This window comes from Myxine glutinosa, chromosome 1 (genome assembly GCF_964187855.1).
Source record: "Myxine glutinosa chromosome 1, kmMyxGlut1.1, whole genome shotgun sequence".
Lineage (NCBI taxonomy): Eukaryota > Metazoa > Chordata > Myxini > Myxiniformes > Myxinidae > Myxine > Myxine glutinosa.
In genome coordinates, this window is record NC_136261.1 from 88122110 (window position 1) to 88149789 (window position 27680).

Here is a 27680-nt window from a genome sequence, read left to right on the forward strand (position 1 = left end):
CAATCTAGTCATATCAGGTCAACCTACAAGCTCTTCAGATCGGGCTGAACGGCTCGTGTTCTCCATTGGACAAGACCTTTGTAGGGCTGTATCCAATGGAGAATGGAAGTTACCGAAGCACATTTTGCTCTGTATGACGTTGTCATCTCTACCGTAGTGGGCAGTTGATCACCATCCTCAACAGATTAGGCCACTGTGAGAGTTACCTGTTTTCTCTGGAGTTGGAGACTGCAGTTGATTGATTTTGATTTTGATTTTTTTGATGATGATTTTGCATTTTGGACGCCATCTTGGATTTTAAAAAATGGCAACAAAATCCAATCATCGGAAACTAGTAACAAATGATCAGGAACCAAATCCCAATGATTATTTTTCCAATTTGCCACATTTTTGAGATGTTATATACCATATTCTATGATTTTACCCATTTTGGCGGCCGTTTTCGACGACATCTTGAATATCGCCAGAGTGCCGGGAATTTTTTATTTATTAACATCTCAAATGTTTAATAGGACCATAAAAGGTAGCTTAAAAAGTTGGTTTGGTAGAGTCCTGGGGGGGGGGGGGGGTCGTACACGGATACCCTCCGAAGATACTACACTACTCGAGGCTCAGTAATCTCGCCATCCTCTCCATTGAGCATGAATTAGCCAAGTCAATTGACTTTTAAGCTGTGATAGACGAGTCTAATCACTGAAGCCTAGGAAGCGGTGAACTACACAGTCACATTTAACAACTGCACGTTCAGTAGGACAATTGCAATTTATATAGGCGAAAATTTGAGATCTCGCTCCGAGCGTCATTTTGCTCAATACACCACTAAGTGGACATGACAACGTACTGTTCTGGCGCATGCCCCCATACCTGACCTGACAGATGTGATGCTGGAGCACCAGCCAATATAGATGATCAATACTCCATTGCGCTATAGGCGCTTTGTAGGCTGAGTCGTTCTATTTTTCAAGGAATGATTTGGAAACACATCCTTGTGGGCTACAATGGAACCTCTGAAGGAACGACATCTCAGTAATCTCTAAAGCGCATACAGAGGTGGCATACAATGATGAAAATTCAGATTCAACTCAAAAAATGAACAAATACTTCTGGATCATTTATTAGTATAAAGCTTGGATGTGGATAATTAAGATTTATTTGAGAAAGATGTTTAAAGGTAAAGAAAAAAGAATAAGTACAAGCATTCACGAGTCTAAGGATTATCAAGAAAGATGAAATAAATACAATTTAATTCATCATCCCGATTAATAAGAATTATCACAGAACAGTTCAATAAATCACACAAAAACTGAGCGAGAATTTTCTGTTCTTGATAGAGTGGGAAGAACAATACCAACTTTTAAATACAATCCTTGTGCATCCTTCTTATGTTTTTTTTATTGGGGGTGCCTTGATCTTCATCCGATTTGCTGAACCTGGCAAAATAAGCCATGTTATTTTAATCTGACCCAAAAGCACGGCTTTGTTGCAGAATGTAGCCTGAAGGGCTGTCCGCATGTCTGCAGAATGGAGTTCACGAAGCACATTTAAATTCAGACGCTGAAACAACATCTAAGTGTGGCGTTCAAAATGTTCTCGGAATCAGAATTATTAAATAAACGCAAATGGAAATCTTCTCCTGATAATTTAACACCCCCAATTAATCGCACCTTCTTGTGTGGTTGGCTGCATCTTAGTATCTGGTTTATCACTTCTCCTCCTGCCAACTACATACCGATTTGGCATATATATATCTATATCTATAATTATATATATATATATATATATATATATATATATATATATATATATATATATATATATATATATATATATATTGTTGCGGATCTCTCGAAGCCCGTCGACGTACAGAGGGGGGGTTAAACCCTTTTCCCCCTTCGGGCCTACGAGTCCACGAGGCCGAGTCGCCACTCCCGTAGCGGGCGTGCGGAAGGGTATTGGGTCGAATCCACACGTACTTTGGGTACCCACGCCGCCACGAGAACGGGGACTGGACCTCGCACAAGCCACGCTAATCGAATACGCCCGAGCGGTTTGCGTATTACGTGACTCGTGCCATTACTTTTATTGAACCCGATTCGAGTGGTTTTATTCGTACAGTGCTAGGCCAATAGATGGAAATGACGGGAACGGTCAAATGGAAGAAAGAACACAGGTTTATTTACAACTATACAAGGATCAGGATAACGAGAAGGGACACAGAGCAGATGCTTAATCAGTCCTAACTTATCCCCCAGACAAGGGCCCACTCACTCACGCAGGGAAAAGGAGGAAGGAAAAGTACACGCTCTAAACGCGCCTTGGCGCCGTTCACTCCCGGACAGCTCGCCGGGCGTGCCCCTCAGATGTTCGCGGCACGTGTGCTGGGACCGCAGGCAGGGAGACCATGCGTCTGAGGCCCAGAATGGATCGTCCTCATGAGCACGTTATTCACAGCCGCAGAGCGCAGGACACAGGGAGAGTTCGTGTACAGAGAGGGCTTATAACAAGCAACCGAATTCACTCGTGGCTACAACGTCTCTTTCTCACTGGGACTTGGTCATTGTTGCACTCTCTCACAATGCTCACGAACCACGAACCAACTCTCCACCAACTCTCTCTGACTCGTTCACTAGGGCACTCCCTCTCCAACTGTCTCACAATGCTTTCTGATACTCCGACTGACGCGGGGGGTTCCCGCGGCAGGGTTTTATGGCACCGCCATAGAGTCTTAACCGAATGTTCCAAGCCCCTCCTCTCGCTGCCGTTGTGAGCCACTCCCCTTGAGCTCTGATTGGCTGCTCGCCGCCTACCGGCCACTCCCCTGCAGCTCCTCCCTTCAGCCTTGCCAGACTTGTTCCAGGCCTAACACGTGGCATTCCAGCCCAAAGAACACCTAACGCACTGGCCTGCTCAATGCATACTAACACAGGAAAGGAGACTACGCTTACATTTAATAAGAAATAACTGAACTAAAGCGAGGCTGCATGTTGTGGTGCAACTACCTACGAGGGGGGTCATTCTTTATTCACAAAACCACAACACTACGCCCCTCTCTCACCAGACTCATCCCGAGTCGACCCCAACAATGGAACGACCGGTAGAGCCTGGCATGCAAATTTACCATTACTTTTAAATGCGACACATAGGTGTAATCCCCCTCGCATTTATCCTGACCCATGTGTGCGACATTTTTAACACTAAATATGTCCCCCCCTAATGCGTTGAGCAGCTACTCTAACCGACTCACACCCACAACTACCCGAGTATTTCCGGAATTTTCAAACTAAACACATAGCTGGTGGGCACATTCTTATATTTACATGCACAGAACTTACTTTATTTACAATGCTATGACCCAGGACCTGCACTTTGAAAAAGAGAATTGGAGGGGAGAAAAACAACACTTATATGGCACTTGCTGCTTGCATCTTGCATCTTCTGTGTGCGGCTAACAAAACCGGCTGGCCCTGACCGGCATACAGGCCATATGAAGCATCAGGGCCATCTAAGCTTCCACATCTTCTTCATACCTGGCACACGATAGTAAACAATTGCACACACTTTCTTTTTATTGGCCAGCAGGGCCACTCTCCTGTGGTCCAACTGCGTCGCATCAGTGCCACTCAAACAAGTGGCCCGAAGGTGCAAGATGATTTTGCAGCAACATGCTGCACAGCAGAGGTGCGAGGCCACAAGGCTTGTGATCCATAATTGTGACAAGGGTGCTGCAAAAGGACTGGCAGCAAGGTGCTGCACAGGTCAGCTGCACAGATGTAGCAAGGGTGCAGCAAGGTGGGTTTGGCATCAAAGTGCTGCACAGTTCGGCTGCACCGGTGCGACACGGCAGAATGGATGCTGCATGGGTGCGATGGTGCTGCACGGTTCGGCCTCCAAAATGGTCCTGGGGTGGGTAGGGAAGACTAAGCGCAACAAGCAAACGGAAAGGACACAGTGGCAAGCAAAAAACAAGGTGACCAGGCACCACCATGCCTGGTGCGGTGCGAGGGACATGGTAGAGCGAGCAGAGCATGTTCGTCCCTAGCCGTCAGTACCACCCACCATCGTCTACACTACCCTAGCCCCCCCCCCCCCCTTGTATTTACAATCCGTCTCTACGTCTTGTCTCCCATATCCCCCTCTATGCCAAATTTGTCCCCAACTCCCTCCCAGGAAGGAAGGGATGGAACCTAACAATGTCTTACTTACGTCATGATGCATCTTACCACTCAATCTGTCTACAGAGCCTCGGTGTGGAGATCGTCCTCCTCGGTGTATGGTGCATAGGGATTTCTCATATCCTAACTGCACTACTAACATTTACACTGTTAAACTACCCGGGGTCGTACCCTGTCAATCGGCCTCTTTAAACTATGTGGTTCTAAGAACCCGAATTCCCATTGCCCACACTGTGGTGCCCTCCGAATTTGGGTCTCACCCAACGGATTTTCTTACTGTGCCCTCGCACAATTTCGGGGCTGGGTCGTGTGGCTCCACTAGCAGGTCTACCTACCTGCGCACCTCCGCCACTGAAGCCGCCCCCCCGAGCTTGCCTGCTCCTGCGACTACCTAACCGGGGAAGGCCCTCCCTGGCACTTACCCCCTCTATGCCCACCTTGGCATCGGGCAACCCGGGTCCTCCCCTGGGATCCTCGGGCCCCACTCACAACTAACCTAACCTGCTCCCAGAGCCTACCTACGGCCTCACCTGACCAACAAACTACCAGTGGCAGAGTGCCCCAATAACCATACGCACCAATTAAACCACACACCCAGCCATTCCACAGTCTCTTGCACCCTACAAAGCACTTCTTTCCACTGCCCGCACCACAGGTGTCAATATCCATACAATTTACCTATGCCCTCTACCTGGCTTTACACTACCCCCCCCCCCCCCGGGCTTTCGCGAATTGGTTCCAATTCCCCCATTCAATCCTTCGCACCATGCATTCCACACCAAGCATTCTCACACCAAATATCTTGCAAACCATTTTTCTCACACTCCACATATTTCTCACACCAGTACTTTCACACACCATTACACAATTCCATCCACACTACTACACAACTCCATTTATTCTCAACACAATTCCTCACTCACACAGCATCATCTAGCTACCTAATTTCCCCTACTCTCGTGCTTCCCCGTCGTCCCTTTACACGATGCACACGCTGTTCTTTAACATCCACCTAAACTCTCAACATCCCCTCTATAGTTCAGGTGTCGCTACTTAAATCTCATGTCCCTACTGTCTTCTAATTCCCTAACATTATCCTAGCCCTCCCTCGCTAGCTTCGGTGCCCCATGGAGGCAACCAATGCTGGCCCCTCCATGTGCCTAACACTGCCATCCCCCTAAACTAATGCTCATGGGCCCCCCACGTGTGAGGAATGGTGACACTACCATTCCCCCACGTGGGGGACACCACTCTCCACAGTCCTCTAAACTAAGAGCCTCTCCGTGTGGAAGTACGTCGTCACAGCTCGGCCTCGTAGGGCCGAGCGATCCATGCGGGTGGTTGTCGCCTGTAGAGGGTGTCCGTCTGGCATTTTTGATCCAAGGGGGGAGGGATGGATGGGCCCAGGTACAGGGCTCCATCCCTGCGCGGAGCCTTGCAGTCCCACGCATGATCACCCAGCCGGCCACGGTCGGAGCACCGCACCTGACAAGGTGTGTGGCTCCGAAAACTCGAACCTTCCTTTGAACCCGGCCGATCGGCCTTGCCGCTATACGGCACCAACCATAGAGTGTGGGGGGCGGAGGCAGGAATCGTGCATGCCTGTTCTCGCGAGACCAACGCGCCACCGATCCCCTCCGGTCCCTGCAGCACACAACTCACCGGGGGCTCGCGTACGCTACCCGTCCCGCTAAGCTCTACCCCGGTCTGTGTCGATGCATGAGCCGCGTCCTCACCACGCGCGACCCACTCCACACTCGTTACCGCATGCTCCGGTGCACACCACCCAGGTGCACACGCACCTTTCACACACTCCGGTGTCGCACACTCTGGTGCACATGTTTCCCACACACACTCCGGTGTGCATTCTTGCTCACATTCTGCTATCGCACACTCTGGTGCACACGCTGCCCACACACACTCCGGTGTGCACTTTTTCCACACACTCGGTCCTCGCACACTCTGGTGCACACTCATCTCTCACATACTCCATTGTACACTCCGGTGCACACTCCTCCCACACACACTCCGGTGTGCATTCTTCTTCCACACACTCAGTTCTCGCACACTCCGGTGCACACTTTTCTTTTCCACACTCGGCCATCGCACTCCCTGGTGCACACGCTTCTGTTACACACTCGGCCCTCGCACACTCTGGTGCACACTCTTCCATAACACACTCTCGCTCCACGCACTCCCTCTCACACCGCACAATGGGCCCAACGCAAACACCTGGGTCTCGCTTCTCTCCCAAGCACGCTGAGCACCCGTTCGCGCCAAACACATTCGCACCATTATTTCTCACCTCGGGGCCCTCCTTCTCCGCCAGCATCTGCAAACTTTTTATTGGGTTAGCAAGCCTGGCATTACGGTGCAAACACGAACTTTGCGCGGATTCCATCACCTCCTCCCGTGATTTATTCCCTTTTTCTCCCATCTCTTCAACTCCAATTGTTACTTCTTTTTCTACCACGACGATCGTCGGCGCCCCTAAAATTTTCTTTTATAACTTGGCCTTCGCCGTCGCCCCCAAAATTTTATTTTCCAATGTGACGATCATCGGCTCCTCTACACCCGCGTCGCTACTCCCATAGCCCCAGTCAATTTGGCTGTGCCTCGCTTTACCTCGCTCTCCATGCGTTCCCCGTATCGCTTCACCCTGTCGCGTACCACCGCGACCTTCCCGCTCAACCTGCGCCTGATCTCCTCCCCTGCCTTTTTCATGTCCTTTTTTGACGCTGCCCTCATCTTCTGCATTTCACACCTGGATTCTTCCCTCTGGGCAACCATTTTGTTTTCCAACCCTTCCATGTTACACCTGGATTCTTCCCTCTGGGCATCCATTTTGTTTTCCAACCCATTTAACCCATCTTTCATTTCCTTCATTTCTCGGGTGGATTTGTTCCCCTGGGTATCCAACGTTTCCTTCAATTCACCCTTCATTTCTTTAATTTCCCTGGTGGCTTTGTCACTCATTTCATTCATGTATGCCATCATTTGCACCACGAGTAGCAGCATGTCCAAACCCGCTGGCACCGCAGGCTCGGTTTCCGCCGCCACGTGCGAGGCGCCGCCATTTTCGGTACCAACTGTCGCACCCTCTTCATTTTCCTCCACTACCAACTGTCCCTGCGGGTCCTGGGCCATTAGTTCTTCTTCATCTATTATTCCCACCGGCATTTGACCGTCTTGGCCAGCCATCGTACGAATTCAATTTGGTTTGTTAAAAACTAAATTTCATCCACTCATAATTTCGAGTGCGTGAGCGCACTCTTCGTCCAATTATCCCACTCCCAGACACCAATTTGTTGCGGATCTCTCGAAGCTCGTCGACGTACAGAGGGGGGGGTTAAACCCCTTTTCCCCCTTCGGGGCTTCGAGTCCGAGTCGCCACTCCCGTAGCAGGCGTGAGGAAGGGTATCGGGTCGAATCCACACGTACCTTCGGTACCCATGCTGCCACGAGAACGGGGACTGGACCTCGCACAAGCCACGCTAATCGAATACGCCCGAGCGGTTTGCGTATCACGTGACTCGTGCCATAACTTTTATTGAACCCGATTCGAGTGATTTTATTCGTACAGTGCTAGGCCAATAGATGGAAATGACGGGAACGGTCAAATGGAAGAAAGAACACAGGTTTATTTACAACTATACAAGGATGAGGATAAAGAGAAGGGACACAGAGCAGATACTTAATCAGTCTTAACTTATCCCCAAGACCAGGGCCCACTCACTCATGCAGGGAAAAGGAGGAAGGAAAAGTACGCGCTCCAAACGCGCCTGAGCGCCGTTCACTCCCGGACAGCTCGCCGGGCGTGGCCCTTGGATGTTCGCGTCACGTGTGCTGGGAGCGCAGGCAGGGAGACCGTGCGTCTGTGACCCGGAATGGATCGTCCTCACGAGCGCGTTATTCACAGCCGCAGAGCGCAGGGCACAGGGAGAGTTCGTGTACAGAGAGGGCTTATAACAAGCAACCGAATTCACTCATGGCTACAACATCTTTCTCACTGGGACTTGGTCACTGTTGCACTCTCTCACAATGCTCACGAACCACGAACCAACCAGGAACCAACTCTCCACCAACTCTCTCTGACTCGTTCACTGGGGCACTCCCTCTCCGACTGTCGCACAATGCTCTCTGATACTCCGACTGATGCGGGGGGCCCGGGGCAGGGTTTTATGGCCCCGCCCCAGAGTCTTACCCGAATGTTCCAAGGCCCTCCTCTCGCTGCCGTTGTGAGCCTCTCCCCTTGAGCTCCGATTGGCTGCTCCCCGCCTACCGGCCACTCCCCTGCAGCTCCTCCCTTCGGCCTTGCCAGACTTGTTCCAGGCCTAACATGGCATTCCAGCCCAAAGAACACCCAACTCACTGGCCTGCTCAATGCATACTAACACAGGAAAGGAGACTACGCTTACATTTAATAAGAAATAACTGAACTAAAGCAAGGCTACATGTTGTGGTGCAACTACCTACGAGGGGGGTCATTCTTTATTCACAAAACCGCAACAATATTTTATTTATTTATATATATATATATATATATATATATATATATATATATATATATATATATATATATATATATATATATATTGTTGCGGATCTCAGCATCGGCCTTTTCCCCTTACGAAGGGGGGATTAGTCCCCTTGTCTTTGACTAGCCGACGGGACCCGGGACCTATGACATCCTTCCCGGACAGCGCGAAGTAGGGTCGTAGGACTAATTACTATTACCTAATTACTCGCGCTGACCGGAAACGAGGAAATAAGCCCTGCCCAAATCACGGGTGTTGGTGGAAACGCCGAGCGGTAGCGAACCCGTGACCCGAGCCGTTATCAATGACTAAACCCGATCCAAGTGGTTCGTAATCATGCCACGCTTACCCAATGGAGGAAATCACTGAAACGGTCGAATTTGGAAGAAAAGGAATAACAAGGTTTATTTACACTTTGTACAATAGTCAGAAGAAGAATACACAGTGCAGCCTTAAACAGTCTTATACTTATTCCAAGACAAACAGGCCCGTTCACTCTCAGACACACTCACACGGGGTTGCAGACGAACAGGTTGATGGTCCAGGGATGGCATCCAGGCAGCTCGCTCTCCGGTCCCCAACTCGCACCGCGAAGTCGATGAACAGATGGCAGGAGCTCTCCACGTGTCGTTTTCACGCACGGGATTATTACAGGGCGAACGGTAGGGCTGGCTTTGGTGGTTACACTTGCGGCTGCGGCCGCGTACGTAATAAGCGAATAGTTCAATATGCGCTTCTCAATCAAGGCCTCGAAACTGTCGTGTGCACGCCGGTCCTCTCAATGTTCCAACAAGGGCTTGGCTTCAGTCCTCCCAATACAGTTCTCTTGCAATGTGCGATTCCTCTCAGTCCTTTGCGAGTCCTGTCGCACGAGTCCTCATAAGTCCTGTCCAAGGGCTTTGTGCACACGCTTATATAGCCCTGCCCAGCGAACCCTCTGGAACTTACTAGATGCTCTTTACCACGCCCTATCAAGCCATGCCCTCCGAGCCCTGGTTGGCTGTTGCTCTTACCGTCACCGCCTCTGACGTGCTGCCTGACGCGGCCACACCTCGACCCTCGTGCTCCTCCCTCTTCTTCGGCCTACCTCGTGGTCCCTGACTAGTTTCGAGCAAAACCAAGGGCAGCGAATGCTGCTGGCAGCCGAAGAGTAACAAACTTGAGGGATGCCAAATGGGGCGCGGGATCGAGTTCGCCAATAGATGAAAATGAAGGGTGGCCGCAAAATGAAAAGGACCTAAGCTACTCTTACACACACTATGACATAACTAATTCTAATGGGCCTATGTGTTGCTTGTGGACCAACTATGGGGGGGGGGGGGGGGGAGGGCAAACCTTTAACCTTTAATGATGTCATATTTACACTCTCAAAACCGCAACACTGCCCCCCCTCCTTCGCCAGGCTCATCCCCGAGCCGAACCCACGCAAGTGAGAACGACCGGTTTTGAGCAAGGGTCAGGACTACTTGTTAAATTACGTGTGACACTTAGATGTGGTTCCCCTCTACATTTAACCTAATACCTTGTGTGCAAGTTTTACGACACTAGATATGTCCCACCTACTGCGTTGTGTACTAACGAACAGATTCACACTCACAACTAACCGAATTACGGAAAGAATTCTCAAACTATACATAAAGCCGGTGGGGAGCATGTTATTTACAAGACTAATCTAATTATTTACAGTTATACAACCCAGGACCTGTTCTTTTGTGGGAGAGAATTTTGAGAGAGAAACAGAATGCACTGCACTGCACCAATACACCATATACAAAATGCACAAAAATGCACTATCATGCACAATCACATGTCAATAATCAATGCTGGCTTTTGCTGCTTGGCTGCTGCTGGGCTGCTGCTTCTTGCGTCTTCCTGCGTCGTCTTCGGTGTGCCGTAATAAAACTTGGAGATCTTCTTTCCTGGCACACCGGAATAAAAAATGCACAAACCGTGTCCGTTTTTGATTTGCACGGCCATCTTATGGTCCATCTGCATGACTTTGACGCCACTTAAAACCAGTGGTCCGCAGGGGCAAGATAACGCTTGCAGCAATTGTATGCCTCAGCAAAGGTGCCAGGCCACAGAAGGTGTGGTCCATTAGGTGTACTGGTGCAGCAACAGGTAGCAGAGTGCAGTGGCACAGGTGTGGCAAAGTGCAGCCGCACAGCTCAGGGTTCCTGCACAATCCCCTCAACAAAAATAATGGGTCCATGGGTGTGGAGGAAAAACAAAGCAGAGAGTCAGTGGAGGAAAGGGTGCAAAGGTACACATAAACACAAGGCAATGCAACATGAGGAGCACGGGAGAGCAAGCGGAGAAAGCTCGTCCCTAGCGTACGTCACCCCCCATGTCACCGACTCTGCCCTTGCCCCTACCCCGTATTTACACAATTTACAAATCCGTCACTACATCTTGTCTCTTCTATCCCCCCCTCTATGCCAAATTCGTCATCCAATCCCTCCCAAGAAGGAAGAGATGGAATAAACACAATGTCACACTTACGTCATGATGCGTCTTTACCATCCAAACGTTTGCAAAATCTGGTGTGGAGTTCTGTCTCCTTGGTGAGTGGATGCGGATGGTACGAAGACATTTCTCATCCTAACTATACTCTAATAACATTAACTCCTTTACACTACCCGGGGTCTTGCCCTGCCAATTGGCAACTTTAAACTATGTGGTTCTAAAAAGCAATTCCCATTGACCCACCCTGTGGTGCCCTCCAATTTCGGTCTCACTCCCCAATTTTTCTCACTGTGCCTTCGCACAATTTCGGGGCTGGGTCATGTGGCTCCACCAGCAGGCCCAACTACCTGCGCACCTCCGCCACTGAAGTCGCCACCCGAGCTTACCATGCTCCTTACAACTACCCTAAATCGGGGAAGGCCCCTCCTGGCTCTCTCACCCCTCTGATGTCCTCTCTGGCATTGGGCTACCCGGGTCCTCTCCTAGGATCCTCGGGCCCCACTGAACACTACTCTGACTCTAACTGGCTCCCAGAGCCGACTTGCGGCCACACCTGGCCGACAGACTACCAGTGGCGGAGTGCCCCAATAACTATACTCACCAATGAAGCCCACACGCCCAGCCATTTCCACAGACTCACGCACCCATCCAAGCACTTATTTGCTACTACCTGCACCACAGGTGTCAATATCCAAAAATTTACCGAAACCCTCTACCTAACTTTAAACTACCCTCCCCGGTTATTCATGAAGGGGTCCATCCTCCCCCATCCACTCCTTCGCACCATGCACTCCACACCACTCATTCCCCACCACAAGTATCTTCTCCATTTATCCCCTTGCACCCCATGCAAGTCCATTCACTCAACACAATTCCATTTGTCCTCAATACACCACTTATACACTTTCTCTGGTCATCCCCAACCAATTCCTCATTTGCTCATTCTCACCACAAAGATTCTCATTCAATTCCTCATTTGCTCAAGCTCATCACAGAGATTCTCAATCTCAAGCTCACACACAGCATCATCTAACTAACGACTTCCCTCTAATACTCGTGCTTTCCCGTCTTCCCTTACACTAAGCACTTCCCTGTCATTAACATCCATCTAATCTCTCTACGTCCCCTCTACCGGTACAAATGTCACTACTTAAATATCATGTCTCCTATTGTCATCTCTAAATCCCTAACAATATCCTAGCCCGCCCTCGGCTAGTTTTCACTGCCACCCCCATAATCTAAAGCTCATGTGCCCCCCAAAAAATAGTGAATGGTGAAGCTGCCATTCGCCATCACTACTGCCATTACTATCCGTCCACTAACTATGAGCCTCTTCGTGCGGGAATACATTTTCACGGCTCGGCTTCGAAAAGCCGAGCAATGCATGCGGGTGGTTAGTCTCCTGTAGGTTGGGTCCGTCCGGCATTTTCGATTCTGGGGAGGAGGCATGCTTGGGCCGAGGTTCCAGGCGCCATCCCTGCGCGGAGCCTTTCGGTCTCCGGCACGATGGCCCAACCTCCCCCGGTCGGAGCACCGTGCCCGCCAGGGGGCGAGTTCCGACCTCTCCTACCCCCCCTCGAACCGTGCCGATCGCCTTTACGACGCGGCACCAACCATACAGGGCGGGGCCCGGCCTGAATCGTGCACGCCACCGTGGCAACGATCCCCGCCGGCCCCCGCATCACACAAAGCACCCGACTCACCGAGGGCTCGCGTCGGCTATCCGTCGTCCTAAACGCTAACCCCCCGGTCTGGGTCGATGCTTGAGCCACATTCTCACACCGAGGTGCTCCAGCGACTCCCATACATTCCCTGCATTCCATTATTGCACTTTCTTGTGCACACCACCCAGGCGTACTCACGCCGCTCGCACACTCCATTATCATACACCCTCGCGCACATCCTGGCGCACTCATTCTACTCGCACACTCCGTTACACACTTGGCCATCACACACCCCAACGTACACTCTCTGGTTACATCCTCTAACACCCACGGGTGTGCATTCCTGCACACACCCCATCAGGCGCTCTGGGGTGCACTCCCGCACACTTTCTTCGGCCATCGTACACTCTGTGTCACACTCCGTTCCACACTCCGTTTCACACTCTTCCCACATACACTCCGTTATACACTCCTGCTTCGGTGCCGTTCGCACATGCACGCCACTCACTTCCACACAGCGCACCACGGACCTTCCACAAGCGCCCGGGTGGCGTCGCGATCCCAAGCGCGCGAAAAATCTTTTCGCACCAAACACTCGCGCCATACATTTTCCTACTCACCTTCGGGATTCTCTTCTCCGCCAACCGCACCTGCAAACTTTCATTTGGGTTAGGCAGCACGACATCACGATGCGAACACGGACTTTGCACATATTCCACCTCCATCTCCGATTTAAGTTCTGCTTCTGCCTTCTCTTCGTCCCCAATTTTCACTATAATTTCTTTTTCTTTTTCCTCGACGACCGCCGGTGCACATAACATTTTATTTCCCAACTCGGCGGCCGTCAGCTTTTCCATACCCCGTGTCGCGATTTCTACCCCGGTCAACTTGGCTGTGCTCTGCTCAAACTCGCTTTTCCCGTGTCCCTCACGTCGCACTACCCCGTCGCGTACCAATGCGACTTTCCCGCTCGACCTGCGCCTTATGTCCTCCCCCATCTTTTTTATTAACTCCCCTCGGGTGTCCATTTTGCTTTCCAGCCCGTTTTGTACCTCTTCCAATTGATCCCCCATCTGTTATATTTCCCGGGCGGATGTCCCCCATTTCCCTCAATTTCCACCCCATTTCCTTCAATTGGCCCCCCATTTGTTTTTCCTCCGGGGTGGATTTGTCAATTTGGGCATCCATCTTACCATTTATTTTATTTATTTAATTCATGAGCTGCGCCATGAAGGCTTGCATGTCTACCACCCCCCCCCCCCCCCACTTGCGCAGCAGGCGCGGCCCTCGTCGCCATGTGTGAGGTGCCGCCATTTTCTTCCCCTGCTACCTCTACTGCTGTACCCTCATCAATTGCATCCTCCATTTCTCCCAATTCTTCCCGGGGGTCCTGGGTTGATTCTAGCTCCTCATCCTCCTCATTTACCCCCACTGGCATCCGACCGTCTTGGTTATCCATGGTACGATTTTAATTTGGATGTTAAAACTAAATTTCGGCCGCTCGTAATTTTGAGTGCGTTAAGCGCACTTCGGGTCCAATCCCACTCCTGACACCAATTGTTGCGGATCTCAGCGTCGGCCTTTTCCCCTTACCAAGGGGGGATTAGTCCCATTGTCTTTGACTAGCCGACGGGACCGGGGACCTATGACGTCCTTCCCGGACAGCGCGAAGTAGGGTCGTAGGACTAATCACTATTACCTAATTACTCGCGCTGACCGGAAACGAGGAAATAAGCCCCGCCCGAATCACGGGTGTTGGTGGAAACACCGAGCTGTAGCGAACCCGTGACCTGAGCCGTTATCAATGACTAAACCCGATCCAAGCAGTTCGTAATCGTGCCACGCTTACCCAATGGAGGAAATCACGGAAACAGTCGAATTTGGAAGAAAAGGAATAACAAGGTTTATTTACACTTTGTACAATAGTCAGAAGATTAATACACAGTGCAGCCTTAAACAGTCTTATACTTATCCCAAGACAAACGGGCCCGTTCACTCTCAGACACACTCACACGGAGTTTCAGACGAACAGGTTGATGGTTCAGGGATGGCGTCCAGGCAGCTCGCTCTCCGGGCCCAAACTCGCACCGCGAAGTAGATGAACAGATGGCAGGAGCTCTCCACGTGTCGTTTTCGCGCACGGGATTATTACAGGGCGAATGGTAGGGCTGGCTTTGGCGGTTACACTTGGGGATGCGTACGTAATAAGCGAATAGTTCAATATGCGCTTCTCAATCAAGGCCTCGAAACTGTCGTGTGCACGCCGGTCCTCTCAATGCTCCAACAAGGGCTTGGCTTCAGTCCTCCCAATACAGTTCTCTAGCAATGTGCGATTCCTCTCAGTCCTTTGCGAGTCCTGTCGCATGAGTCCTCATAAGTCCTGTTCAAGGGCTTTGTGCACATGCTTATATAGCCTTGCCCAGCGAACCCTCTGGAACTTACTAGATGCTCTTTACTACGCCCTATCAAGCCATGCCCTCCGAGCCCTGGTTGGCTGTTGCTCTTACCGTCACGCCTCTGACGTGCTGCTTGACGCGGCCACACATAGACCCTCGCGCTCCTCCCTCTTCTTAGGCCTACCTCGTGGTCCCCGACTAGTTTCGAGCAAAACCAAGGGCAGCGAACGCTGCTGGCAGCCAAAGAGTAACAAACTTGAGGGATGCCAAATGGGGCGCGGGATCGAGTTTGCCCATAGATGAAAATGAAGGGTGGCCGCAAAATGAAAAGGACCGAAGCTCATTTCTTTACACAATGCAGATATCACGAGGGAAATGGCCTACTCTTACACATACTATGACATAACTAATTCTAATGGGCCTACGTGTTGCTTGTGGACTAACTATGGGGGGCAGACCTTTAACCTTTAATGATGTCATATTTACACTCTCAAAACCACAACAATATATAATATAATATAATATTATATATATATGTATATATATATATATATATATATATATATATATATATATATATATATATATATATATATATATGTATATGTATATATATATATAATATAATATATATATATATATACAGTATATATAGAATATATATATATACAGTATATATATAATATTGTTACGTTTGTGAGGGGGTAGGCAACAGAATACCATAGGGCCAGGTAGGATTGTATAGGATAGTGTGCCCCGAATGTCATGATGAAGAAGAAGAACCCCCTGTACCAAAGTAGGGATCTGTTAGACTGGATGTCGTATAAGAGTGTATCTTTGTCCCCATGACGAGGGGTGGGGTTATGCTAATTATGTAGGGGTTAATGGTAAATCCACTGTATGTAAATTACCTCTGTGACCTTTTTACACTGTTCCTTATGACATACACCACACCCGCCATGCACCCCACACCTAAAATAAACACTAAATAAAAGTACCCGGAACCAGGACATTCAACTACCGCTGATACCACCAACCGGGTGATCACAAAGGCTGGCAAGTGGCCGTGAGGCCACGCCCCAAAGAACGATTGGTCAGGACGGCCATAGAGCAAGGATATGGACTCACTGATTGGAGCACAAACGGACATCGTCGGATGACGTAAGAGGCTTGGGAACAAAACACTTGAGGTCCGGCATTTTGTTTTCTTGTGCCAGGGACATTGAAAGCGAATGGTAGCAGATATTTCTCTTCTTGCGCTGGGTTCCTATTGAAGGCAGTCACATTTTCCTGCTCATGCGTTGGGGCTGTCATCACGAGCAGACAAAGTTATAGCTCTGGTGCCAGGGACATTGAAAGCGAACAGTCGTAGATATTCTCTTCTTGCGCTGGCTTCCTATTGAAGGCACAGTCACATTTGCCTGCTCACGTGTTGGGGCCATCATAACGAGCAGACAAAGTTATACCTCTTGTGCCAGGCACATTGAAAGCAAACTGTCGCAGATATTTTTTTCTTGCGCTGGGTTCCCATTGTGCACAGTCGCATTTTCTTGGTCTTGCGTTGGGACATTGGTGTTGTGCAGCCGCACATTTCATTTCCTTTTCTTGGTCCTGGCGATCGGTTCGAGCAGCCGCATTGTCCTTTCACTGGATCATTGGTATGGACGGTGTGGCAGCTGTCATCGCTGAGGGACCACGGTGCTGTGTGGAGCAGATGGCGAGTGGACGGGCGTGACCTGCTCACTTCGCACTCGGCGGCTGGAGGAACGAACTGCGCGCCGAGGCCTACTTCCTGCGCAAGGACTTCGCGCCAGGGCGAGGGTGTTTCCCGGGCACGGACTTCACGCCAAGGCATGCGTTTCCTGCTCACGCACCTCCGGGACCCGTTCGCGGACTGATGGGGTTCAAGAGCCGCTCAGAGCTAAGTACACAAACACACTTTATTATTTTCCAGTTATTTTTTCCCTTGTGTTGTTTTACGAGTCTGTGTGAAAGGTCCCTCGATGAGGAATTTTAGTTTTACTGTGCATTTTTTTTGTGACCGGCATTTCTTTCATTAAATCCGGTATTTTTGCATTATAATTCCTTGTCGGTTTGCTTTGATCATTGGGTTTGAAGACGTCCAGTGGGATCCGGCAGGTAAGAGTTTCGCTGCCTCATCCCCCGCGCATATTAACTCCGCAATAGTTGGATTGAATGCCTCGGAGCATTAAGCTCGATCGGCTGACAACCCGTTACCTTGGAGGATCTTAATCCCCGGGAACACGACAATATATATCTATATATTAGCATACAAGTATTACGATACGATATGCATACAAGTATTACGATACGATATGCTAATACATATGTATATATTAGCATTTTCTGTCACGATATCCTCCGTCACATTAGGGCGTCTAATTCACAATGAACTGAACTAATGCAAAGACAAACGCGTGCAGCAGTGAGCGATGCTCACCCCATCCATATCACGTCATGCACCTCACCCTTGTTGCGTATCACGTGATGTCGGTGCGTGTTGAAGCGGTCACATCCATTTACGAGTAATCATGTTTTGTTTTGCACCAAAGAACAATAATAAACGTAGTTGTTTCTTGCAGGTATCGTTCTTCAAAATGTGCCCAAGGTTTCTGGACCACCCTGTATATATCTTTCTTCTCAGTAGCAGTTGTGATGCACCAGTCATAGCCAGTTGAAATCATGACACATTTCACCACAATAAGTGGTTGCCTAAATAAAATAATTATATATTTCTGTCAACACTCTATTGTTCGGTCTCGGTATGCTCATATATATATATATATATATATATATATATATATATATATATATATATATATATATATATATATATATATATATGTATGTATATATATATATATATATATATATATATATATATATATATATATATATATATATAGTACGCTCTCGGTACACTCATTATTCCATGGATGTTTTTTATGACAATTTTAGACCCACCACGTCTGGAAAAAGCCTTGCAAGTGATAATGCTATTCAAATTAACAAGGAAAAGCATCAACATGGATGTGAAGATGCTGGTGCTGAAGAGGATAGAGGCAGGTGAGCACCATGCAGATGTTGGTGGTGAGTGTTGTTTACTCCGACAAAAATCATGAGGCATGCAGGACACAGCAGGAGGTTAACGAGACAGATTAAAGAATGTAACCTGAACCCGAGGTAATGATTCTTCCCAGATGCAACCCTCCCTCCCCCTATTGTGTGTTGTTTACAGTAAATTTTGACTTTTTTAATGTTATTATGGTTTGTTATATGATTAACAAAGTATTTTTTACTTATAACAAAACTCGGCTACAACATCAGTGCAAGTAATTGTATATATATGTATATATACTTCTGGAAAACCACAATATTATAGCGACTTCTTGTAGCTCTATTTTCACGTAACATTCCCTCCTCTGGAACACATCTTGAGCATTATATGATATATACAGGGTGTGCCAAAAGTAGGTATAAAGTTGCTTATTTTAGTATATTTAAAATTTTATTTCAGCACATGGAAAGTTAATGCCTTGCTCTTAAATAAAAATAAAATAAATTAACTTTCGACCTACTTTTGGCACACCCTGTATATACATACATATATATGTATGAATGAATGATCCTTTTTAGGCCATTTTTCCCCCCTGGAGCAAGGCCCATGACAATCATGGGTCCCTGTTTGAGGCAATGTTTTTATGGCCGGATGCCCTTCCTGACGCCAAGCCTTGGTCACGCTCTTACGATGCGCAGGGATACGGTGTACCTATTCTAACCCAGGGTACACACCGTGATCATTCATCCCAGCAAGCTGGTACTCAATTTGCCGACCTCGGAAGGATGACAGGCTGGGTCAACCCCCCTGGTGTTAATTCAGCGATCGACCGGGATTTGAACTCGGGATCCTAGGATCCCAAGCCGGCACCGTAACCGCTAAGCCAACACCCTAACCACTAAGCCAACACCCTAACCGCTAAGCCAACACCCTAACCGCTAAGCCAACACCCTAACCGCTAAGCCAACACCCTAACCGCTAAGCCAACACCCTAACCGCTAAGCCAACACCCTAACCGCTAAGTCAACACCCTAACCGCTAAGCCAACACCCTAACCGCTAAGCCAACACCCTAACCGCTAAGCCAGCACCCTAACCGCTAAGCCAGCACCCTAACCGCTAAGCCAGCACCATAACCGCTAAGCCAGCACCCTAACCGCTAAGCCAGCACCCTAACCGCTAAGCCAGCACCCTAACCGCTAAGCGAACACCCTAACCGCTAAGCCAACACCCTAACCACTAAGCCAACACCCTAACCGCTAAGCCAACACCCTAACCGCTAAGCCAACACCCTAACCGCTAAGCCAACACCCTAACCGCTAAGCCAACACCCTAACCGCTAAGCCAACACCCTAACCGCTAAGCCAACACGCTAACCGCTAAGCCAACACCCTAACCGCTAAACCAACACCCTAACCGCTAAGCCAAAACCCTAACCGCTAAGCCAACACCCTAACCGCTAAGCCAACACCCTAACCGCTAAGCCAACACCCTAACCGCTAAGCCAACACCCTAACCGCTAAGCCAACACCCTAACCGCTAAGCCAACACCCTAACCGCTAAGCCAACACCCTAACCGGTAAGCCAACACCCTAACCGCTAAGCCAAAACCCTAACCGCTAAGCCAGCACCCTAACCGCTAAGCCAGCACCCTAACCGCTAAGCGAACACCCTAACCGCTTAGCCAGCACCCTAGCCGCTAAGCCAACACCCTAACCGCTAAGCCAACATTCTAACCGCTAAGCCAACACCCGAACCGCTAAGCGAACACCCTAACCGCTAAGCCAAAACCCTAACCGCTAAGCCAACACCCTAACCGCTAAGCCAGCACCCTAACCGCTAAGCCAGCACCCTAACCGCTAAGCCAGCACCCTAACCACTAAGCCAGCACCCTAACCGCTAAGCCAGCACCCTAACCGCTAAGCCAGCACCCTAACCGCTAAGCCAGCACCCTAACCGCTAAGCCAGCACCCTAACCACTAAGCCAACACCCTAACCGCTAAGCCAGCACCCTAACCGCTAAGCCAGCACCCTAACCGCTAAGCCAGCACCATAACCGCTAAGCCAGCACCCTAACCGCTAAGCCAACACCCTAACCGCTAAGCCAAAACCATAACCGCTAAGCCAGCACCCTAACCGCTAAGCCAACACCCTAACGGCTAAGCCAAAAACCATAACCGCTAAGTCAGCACCCTAACCGCTAAGCCAGCACCCTAACCGCTAAGCGAACACCCTAACCGCTAAGCCAGCACCCTAACCGCTAAGCGAACACCCTAACCGCTAAGCCAGCACCCTAACCACTAAGCCAACACCAATTCAGTGACCCAATATGCAAAAGTGTGGTCTTATATACACTCACATCTGTGTATATATATATATATATATATATATATATATATATATATATATATATATATATATATATATATATATATATACACACACCCACAGTTAATATCATGTCTTTCTAAAAATAAAAAGGCTTTGTCGAATTTTTCGATTGTTGTGAGTACTGTACCTTGTTTGTAGAACATTTGAATTCCAATTATAACTGCATCTGAGAAACAAAGCTCGTGCAAAACCTCATCATCTCAAGGCAGAATAATTTGTTTGGCGTTCATTTCCACATTTTGATTTATGTTTGAAATCCCGAATCTTTTGATTATCTTTTATGCGCTTGTTGTCCAAGCAAAATCGTTTTCCATTATGTTTGTGTCATTCATTTGTTTCCATTTACTCCTTCCTACAAAGCACGTGGGCTGAAGTGAAGGTCAAGGAAGTTTCTTTACCAGAAGCTCTGCAGTGTTGGGAGCTCAACCTTGAAACGGCCGATGGAAAGAACACCAAACCATGGCTCTTGTTGAGAGCGAGCAGTCAAAAAGAAGCGAACCTGCTCCACAGATTGAGATTCCAAGGAACAGGCACGTTAAGAAATCAGCACCAATCTACAGCAAGGGGAGTGGGGGATGCACTTACAGAGTAGTGGACAGTTGCCCTTGGCCACACTGTAATCCCAGCTGCCCGGCCCTTCGTGATGCCCGCACGGGGCAGGAAGTTGAGGCGGTTCAACTACTCACCGATCTCGGATTGGATGTAGCTGCAATGGCGGCGCAGCTTGGAATGGAACCGCTCGCACTGTTACATGCACTCAGCCATGGAAATTAGCATCAACCACTGCAACTTGCATTCAGCAATGAAAAAATAATACGAGGGGCTTTCAAAAAGTTCTCACAACTTTCCAAAAACTCCAACGATATTTTTTATTTCTCGATATATGAGTATACCATTTTTGATTGGTCAGAATTTTTTCCTTACACATGGCATTTATTGGATTAATGTGAGCATCTCCTTGATGCCAAGAGCATTTGTCATGCCCTACACATGGTATATATCGATCTGCGAAGCCCAAACTATCCTTTTGCACATTCTCACATTCTCCAGCCCCTTAAAAATCACAATGTAATCTTACAGATAAAGCTTTCCAAAGCAGACACATCAAAAGCTGGGTTTGTTTCCGACATGGCATGATTACACCAAAATAAACCAAATTCAATTGCTTAGAAATGTCCTTTTCAGGAGTGGCGATGGCCCGCCAAGGCCTTCCAGTCCAGGCTTTCTATATTCCTTATTCCGGTAGTCTTGATCTTCGCCGGAAGCAGACACGGGCTTTTGGCCAAAAGGTCTGCAGGGCAGCTCAGCTCAGGGAGCTCTGGACACAAGCAATGGCATTTCAACATTTATAACCCATATCATCCCGATGAAGAGCACACACATTCAGCAATGAATCACCAATAGACTATTTTCAACCATTGTATTAGCACCATGCCTCTACTACTTCAAATAATTTGTATATGTAGTGTGGTGCACATTTTAATGAATGTCTCTTTTACTTCAAACATTAAACGTTCACGTTCAAAATGTTATTATCATTGTTTTTACACCTCCTTGTACCTAATGAGTTATGAGAGCTTGTGAGGAGACAAATGAGGGGGAGAGGGGGGAGTGGTGAGGCTATCTATTCCATGTTCATAGACTTTTTTTTTTTTTTTTTTTTTTTGTATACAAGATCGAGGCTCGTGAAAGAGCGAACATTAATCGCACAGAAAGACAAACAGACACACAAAACAAATAACATCGGGAGCGGTAGACAAGATGGGGAGAGAGGGGGAAGGACACAAACACAACATTTGAGAGCAGGGACCGAGAGACATGGAGACATCGAGAGAACTGTGGGAGGGAGAGGGCTTTGGGGGGGAGGCATGGGAAGGGGGCGGTGGGAGAGGTATAAAACATATGGACACTGCCAAGACTTCCAGGAAAGAAGTTGGAATTTCAAACAAGGTGGATCTGGGGTGAATTAGTGGGGGTAGAAAAGATCAAGGTTTTGGATGGGGGAAGATAAGAGATGGTGGTGAACAGCTGTTTTGAAGACCTGGAGGGAGGAGTGTGATTGAAGTGAGTGTGGGAGTTTGTTCCAGAGGCGGGAGAAAAGAGGAATGAAAGAGTGAAGGTGAGCAGAGAGCCGAGATTTCGGCAGTTTAACCATCAGAGGGTGGCTGGCAGATCTTGTGCGACCTGTAGGAATATTTGGGGGACAGAGCACAGAGAGAGCTGGGGGAGCAAGGCCGGAGAGGAGTCGGTAGAAGACAGAAAGACCACCTACCTGCCTGCGGTGAGTGAGTGAAAGGCCCTCAGAGATAGCTTCATCGCGGGAGATTCCAATGATTCTGAAAGCTTTGGATTCAACAGCGTGAAGCCGAGCCAGGTGTGAGGCAGGAGCACCAGCCCATAGGGGAGAACAGTATTCCATTGAGCTGCGGATGAAAGCCTTGTATGTGGTGAGGAGCTCAGGTGTGCCTAGGAAGGACTTCGCACGACGGAGGATGCCCAGTCGGCGACTGGCTTTGGAGGCCAGCTTGGAAATGTGGTTTTCCCAAGAAAGATCATGGCAGATGGTGAGACCCAAAAGCTTGAGCGACAGAACTTCTTGGAGAGGATTGTTGAGAAAGTAGATGGGAGGGTTGTCCAGTCGATCTTTTCGGAGAGACATAGTAAGAATGTGAGATTTGTCAGGATTGAAAGACATGTTCCACATGTTTGACCAGTCTGTGATTTTGTCCAGGTCTTCAGAGAGTGAGGAGGCTGCAGACTGCCGATCTGAGGGAAGAGGAATGGAGCGGCAGAGAGTGGAGTCATCAGCAAAGAGATAGAGAGGATTTTCCAGAGAGTCGGAGAGATCATTGATAAAGACCAGAAAAAGCACAGGGCCCAGCACACTGCCTTGGGGAACTCCAGCCTGAACGGGAAGGGGAGATGAGAGAAATCCATTCAGGGCCACACGTTGACTACGACCAGAGAGGAAGTCCGCAAGCCATGCATGGAGATTTCCATGGATACCATAGGAGGAGAGTTTGGTGAGCAGAGCTGGGTGCCAGACCGTATCGAAGGCACGTGATATGTCAAGGGAGACAGCTCTGATTTCCTGTTTGGCATTGAGGACCTCCATCCATTGTTGAGACAGCAGAAGCAGCATGTCCAGAGTAGAGTGACCTGGTCTGAAACCAAATTTATGATCAGAGATCAAGCCATTGGAGAAGAGGAAAGATTTCATATCCGAAGCAATGATGGATTCCATGACTTTGCTGATAATTGGGAGCAGGCTGATTGGTCTGTAGTTGCAAGGATCTGTTTTTGCACCTTTTTTGTGTAAAGCGGTAATGTTTGCTGATTTCCAGGATGCTGGCAGATGACCTTGAGCAAAAGATAGGGTGAAAAGAACAGAGAGAGGGTGAGATAGAGCGGCAGAGCAGGATTTTAGGACCCGTGGGCTGATGTCATCTGGTCCAGTTGCAGAATCAGAGTCGAGGTTTGACAAAAACTCCTCCACCTTGTCAGGAGAGAAGGTCACAGAGTCCAGGAGCAGTTTGGTTCGACTGGGAAAGGTGGGAACAGAGAGAGATGGGTTTGGGACTAAGAATTTTGAGGCAAACACAGAGTTGAGGCATTCGGCTTTGTCACGTGCGATGTCAACTGTGTGGCCATTTGAGGTAAGGGAGGGGATGGAGGGGGAACAAACACCAGAAACGGACTTGACCAGACGCCACCAGGATTTGGAGGAAGGAGACAGGTTTGAGAGTTCCTTCTTGAGTGAGGAGAGATAGTGCTTCCTGGCACTCCTGAGGGTAGACACACACTTGTTCCGAGCTTGGTGGAAGGAACTGAGATTTCCTTCAGTTGGATTAGCCTTCCAAGAGGCAAAGGCAAGTTGTTTCAGGGCAACTGCCTCACCACAAGATTCAGTGTACCATGGACGGGAGGAAGGGTAAGACAACTGAAGGCGAGATGGGATAAATCTGTGCATGAGAGAGATCAGTTTGCTTTGGAAGTATTCCCAGGAAGAATTGATGTCAGAGGCAGTGGAGATGGGAGACCAATCCAGACGATTGATGGCTGCTTGAAGACCGTCCCAGTCGGCCTGAGTGAAATGCCAGACTCGTCGACGCTGAGGAGGCTCTCTGAGAATGGCCAGAGAGATGTCCACTTTGACAAGCACATGATCAGAAGAACCGATTGGAGCAGAAGAAGAGCAGCAGACATTAGCAGGGAAGTTAGTCATAACCAAGTCTAGAAGAGAAGATACTCCATTGGCTGAGATCCGGGTCGGGAAATTGACAGATTGTGTCAATCCCAGTGAGTCACAGAAGTCCTTTGCTGAGGTGCCATGACTGGTGAGAGAGGAACCCACACCCAACCAGGTGGCATGATGACAATTGAAGTCACCACATATGAGGAAGAGAGAGTTGGGATGAGTGGATAGAAGTTGATCCATGTTGTCAGACAGTGAAATGTAGATGGAGTCATCACTGTTTGGGCGACGGTACAGAACACATATGAACAAAAGGTGGGAGCGGAGAGGAAGCCGTAGCCAGAGGTACTCCTGGGGGTGAGGAGGAGAGAGGGCAGTGCAAGGAGAGTGAGGAAGACAGTTTTTTATAAAGATAGCCACCCCACCACCAGGCCGAGGCTCAGGTCTATCATACCGGAGGAGGGAGTAACCAGGAAGAGATATTAAGGAATCAGAGACATCTTGAAGGAGGAAAGTTTCTGTTAAGCAGATCAAGTCTGGATTGTCAGAAGCAACCTGTATGGAGAGATCAGTCAGGTTTGAGCAAAGGCCCCGGATGTTTGAGGTCCATACCGTTAATGAAGAGAGAGGGGGAGCATCGGGTACAGGACAGGGGAGGGGAGGAGTAGGGTAAGATGAAGGATGAGAGGGGGAGGTAGGGAGAGCAGTTGTTTGTGTGTCAGCGATTGCAGAAGAGTTCCAAGAAAGGGAAGGATGAGGAGGATGAAAGGTTTGAAGGTGAAGGGATGAGGCACAGTGAGGGGTTGTTTGAGGGGGGGGCAGAGGAAAGAAGAAGGTTGGGGGGGGGGTGGAGGTATGAGATAGAAGGGAGACGAAGTGGGGAGGAGGCAGCTTTGAGGAGGAGGGGGGAGGAGGGAGAATTGGAGAGGAATGGTATGGGGGGAGATTTGAATGGGAGGGGTTGGGGGGGAGTTTTGAAGGGGAGGAGTGAGGGGGGAGTTTAGGAGGGGAAGGGCAAGGGGGGAGTTCAGGAGAGGAAGGGCAAGGAGGGAGTTCAGGAGTGGAGGGGCAGGGGGGGAGTTTAAGAGTGGCGGGGCAAGGGGGGAGTTTAGGAGTGTAGGTGCAAGGGGAGGGATTTGGATGGGAGGGGCAAGAGGGGAGTTTAGAAAGTGGATGATTAATGAAAGACGAACATTGAAAACAAATTGGGTTTGTTGTGATTTTCAAGTTAGCAATCCGGTTCAGAATGATGGAGGAGGGATGGAATGAATGTGAATTTAGAGCAAGTAGTGAGGGAGACGTATAAGATATTGAATTTCTTTTTTTTGAGGTGGAATGAGTTGGAGAGGAAATTGAGAAAAGCCTTTTAAATAGGAAGAAAAACAGCGTGTTGTAAAATACCACTGAGTAAAACACTGAAGGGGAAAGGTTATACATATTTAAATAATATTTAAACAGAACCGTGAACAATCTTATGTGCATTTGGATGGGAGGGGCAAGAGGGGAGTTTAGAAAGTGGATGATTAATGAAAGACGAACATTGAAAACAAATTGGGTTTGTTGTGATTTTCAAGTTAGCAATCCGGTTCAGAATGATGGAGGAGGGATGGAATGAATGTGAATTTAGAGGAAGTAGTGAGGGAGACGTATAAGATATTGAATTTCTTTTTTTTGAGGTGGAATGAGTTGGAGAGGAAATTGAGAAAAGCCTTTTAAATAGGAAGAAAAACAGCGTGTTGTAAAATACCACTGAGTAAAACACTGAAGGGGAAAGGTTATACATATTTAAATAATATTTAAACAGAACCGTGAACAATCTTATGTGCACAAAAATACCAACGGGGGAAGAGCCGAGAGGGACCACCACTAGTCACGTGAAGGGCAAACGGTGGATGGCAAGGAGTTAATGACCTACATAGTTTATCTTTGGTTGTTTTTTTTTTGTATTCAAACTATTTTGTTATGCAGAGAGGTCCTGGTAGAATAAAGCTTGTTGGTGACTGGTAGTTGCTCATCATCATCATCACCATCATCATCATCACCATCACCATCATCCCTGTCACAATCACCAATACAATATCATAATCATCATCACCATCACCGTCACAATCACCAATATCAGAATCATCATCACCATCATCAGTCACAATCACCAATATCAGAATCATCATCACCATCACCGTCACAATCACCAATATCAGAATCATCATCACCATCATCAGTCACAATCACCAATATCATAATCATCATCACCACCATCATCACCACCATCACAATCAACAATATCATAATCATCATCACCATCACTGTCACAATCACCAATATCATCATCATCATCATCATCATCATCAACCAGCACCATCACAATCATCAATATCATAATCATCATCACCACCATCACAATCAACAATATCATAATCATCATCACTGTCACAATCACCAATATCATCATCATCACCATCATCATCATCATCACCACTGTCACAATCACCAATATGATAATCATCATCACCATCATCACTACCATCACCATCACTGTCACAATCACCAATATCATAATCATCATCACCACCATAATAACAATCATCACTGTCACAATCACCAATATCATCATCACCATCATCATCACCATCACCATCATCACTGCCACAATCAACAATATCATAATCAACATAATCACCATCACCATCATCACTGTCACAATCACCAATAATAATAATAATCATCATCACTGTCACAATCACCAATATCATCATCATCACTGTCACAATCACCAATAT

At 48.3% G+C, this 27680-nt stretch overlaps 1 protein-coding gene across 2 annotated transcripts in view; it reads left to right on the forward strand.

The window, feature by feature from the left end:
- LOC137425865 (palmitoleoyl-protein carboxylesterase NOTUM-like) overlaps positions 1-22232 on the forward strand; it is a 78477-nt gene extending 56245 nt beyond the window's left edge. The window contains exon 12 of one of the 2 annotated variants that reach the window (XM_068114594.2): positions 21066-22232. In XM_068114594.2, the coding sequence (XP_067970695.2) occupies positions 21066-21297 (232 nt within the window). In that variant the 3' untranslated portion in view covers positions 21298-22232. The remainder of the gene's footprint in view (positions 1-21065) is intronic. The other variant, XM_068114601.2, reaches the window with a different exon arrangement.
- The last annotated feature ends 5448 nt before the right edge of the window (positions 22233-27680 follow it).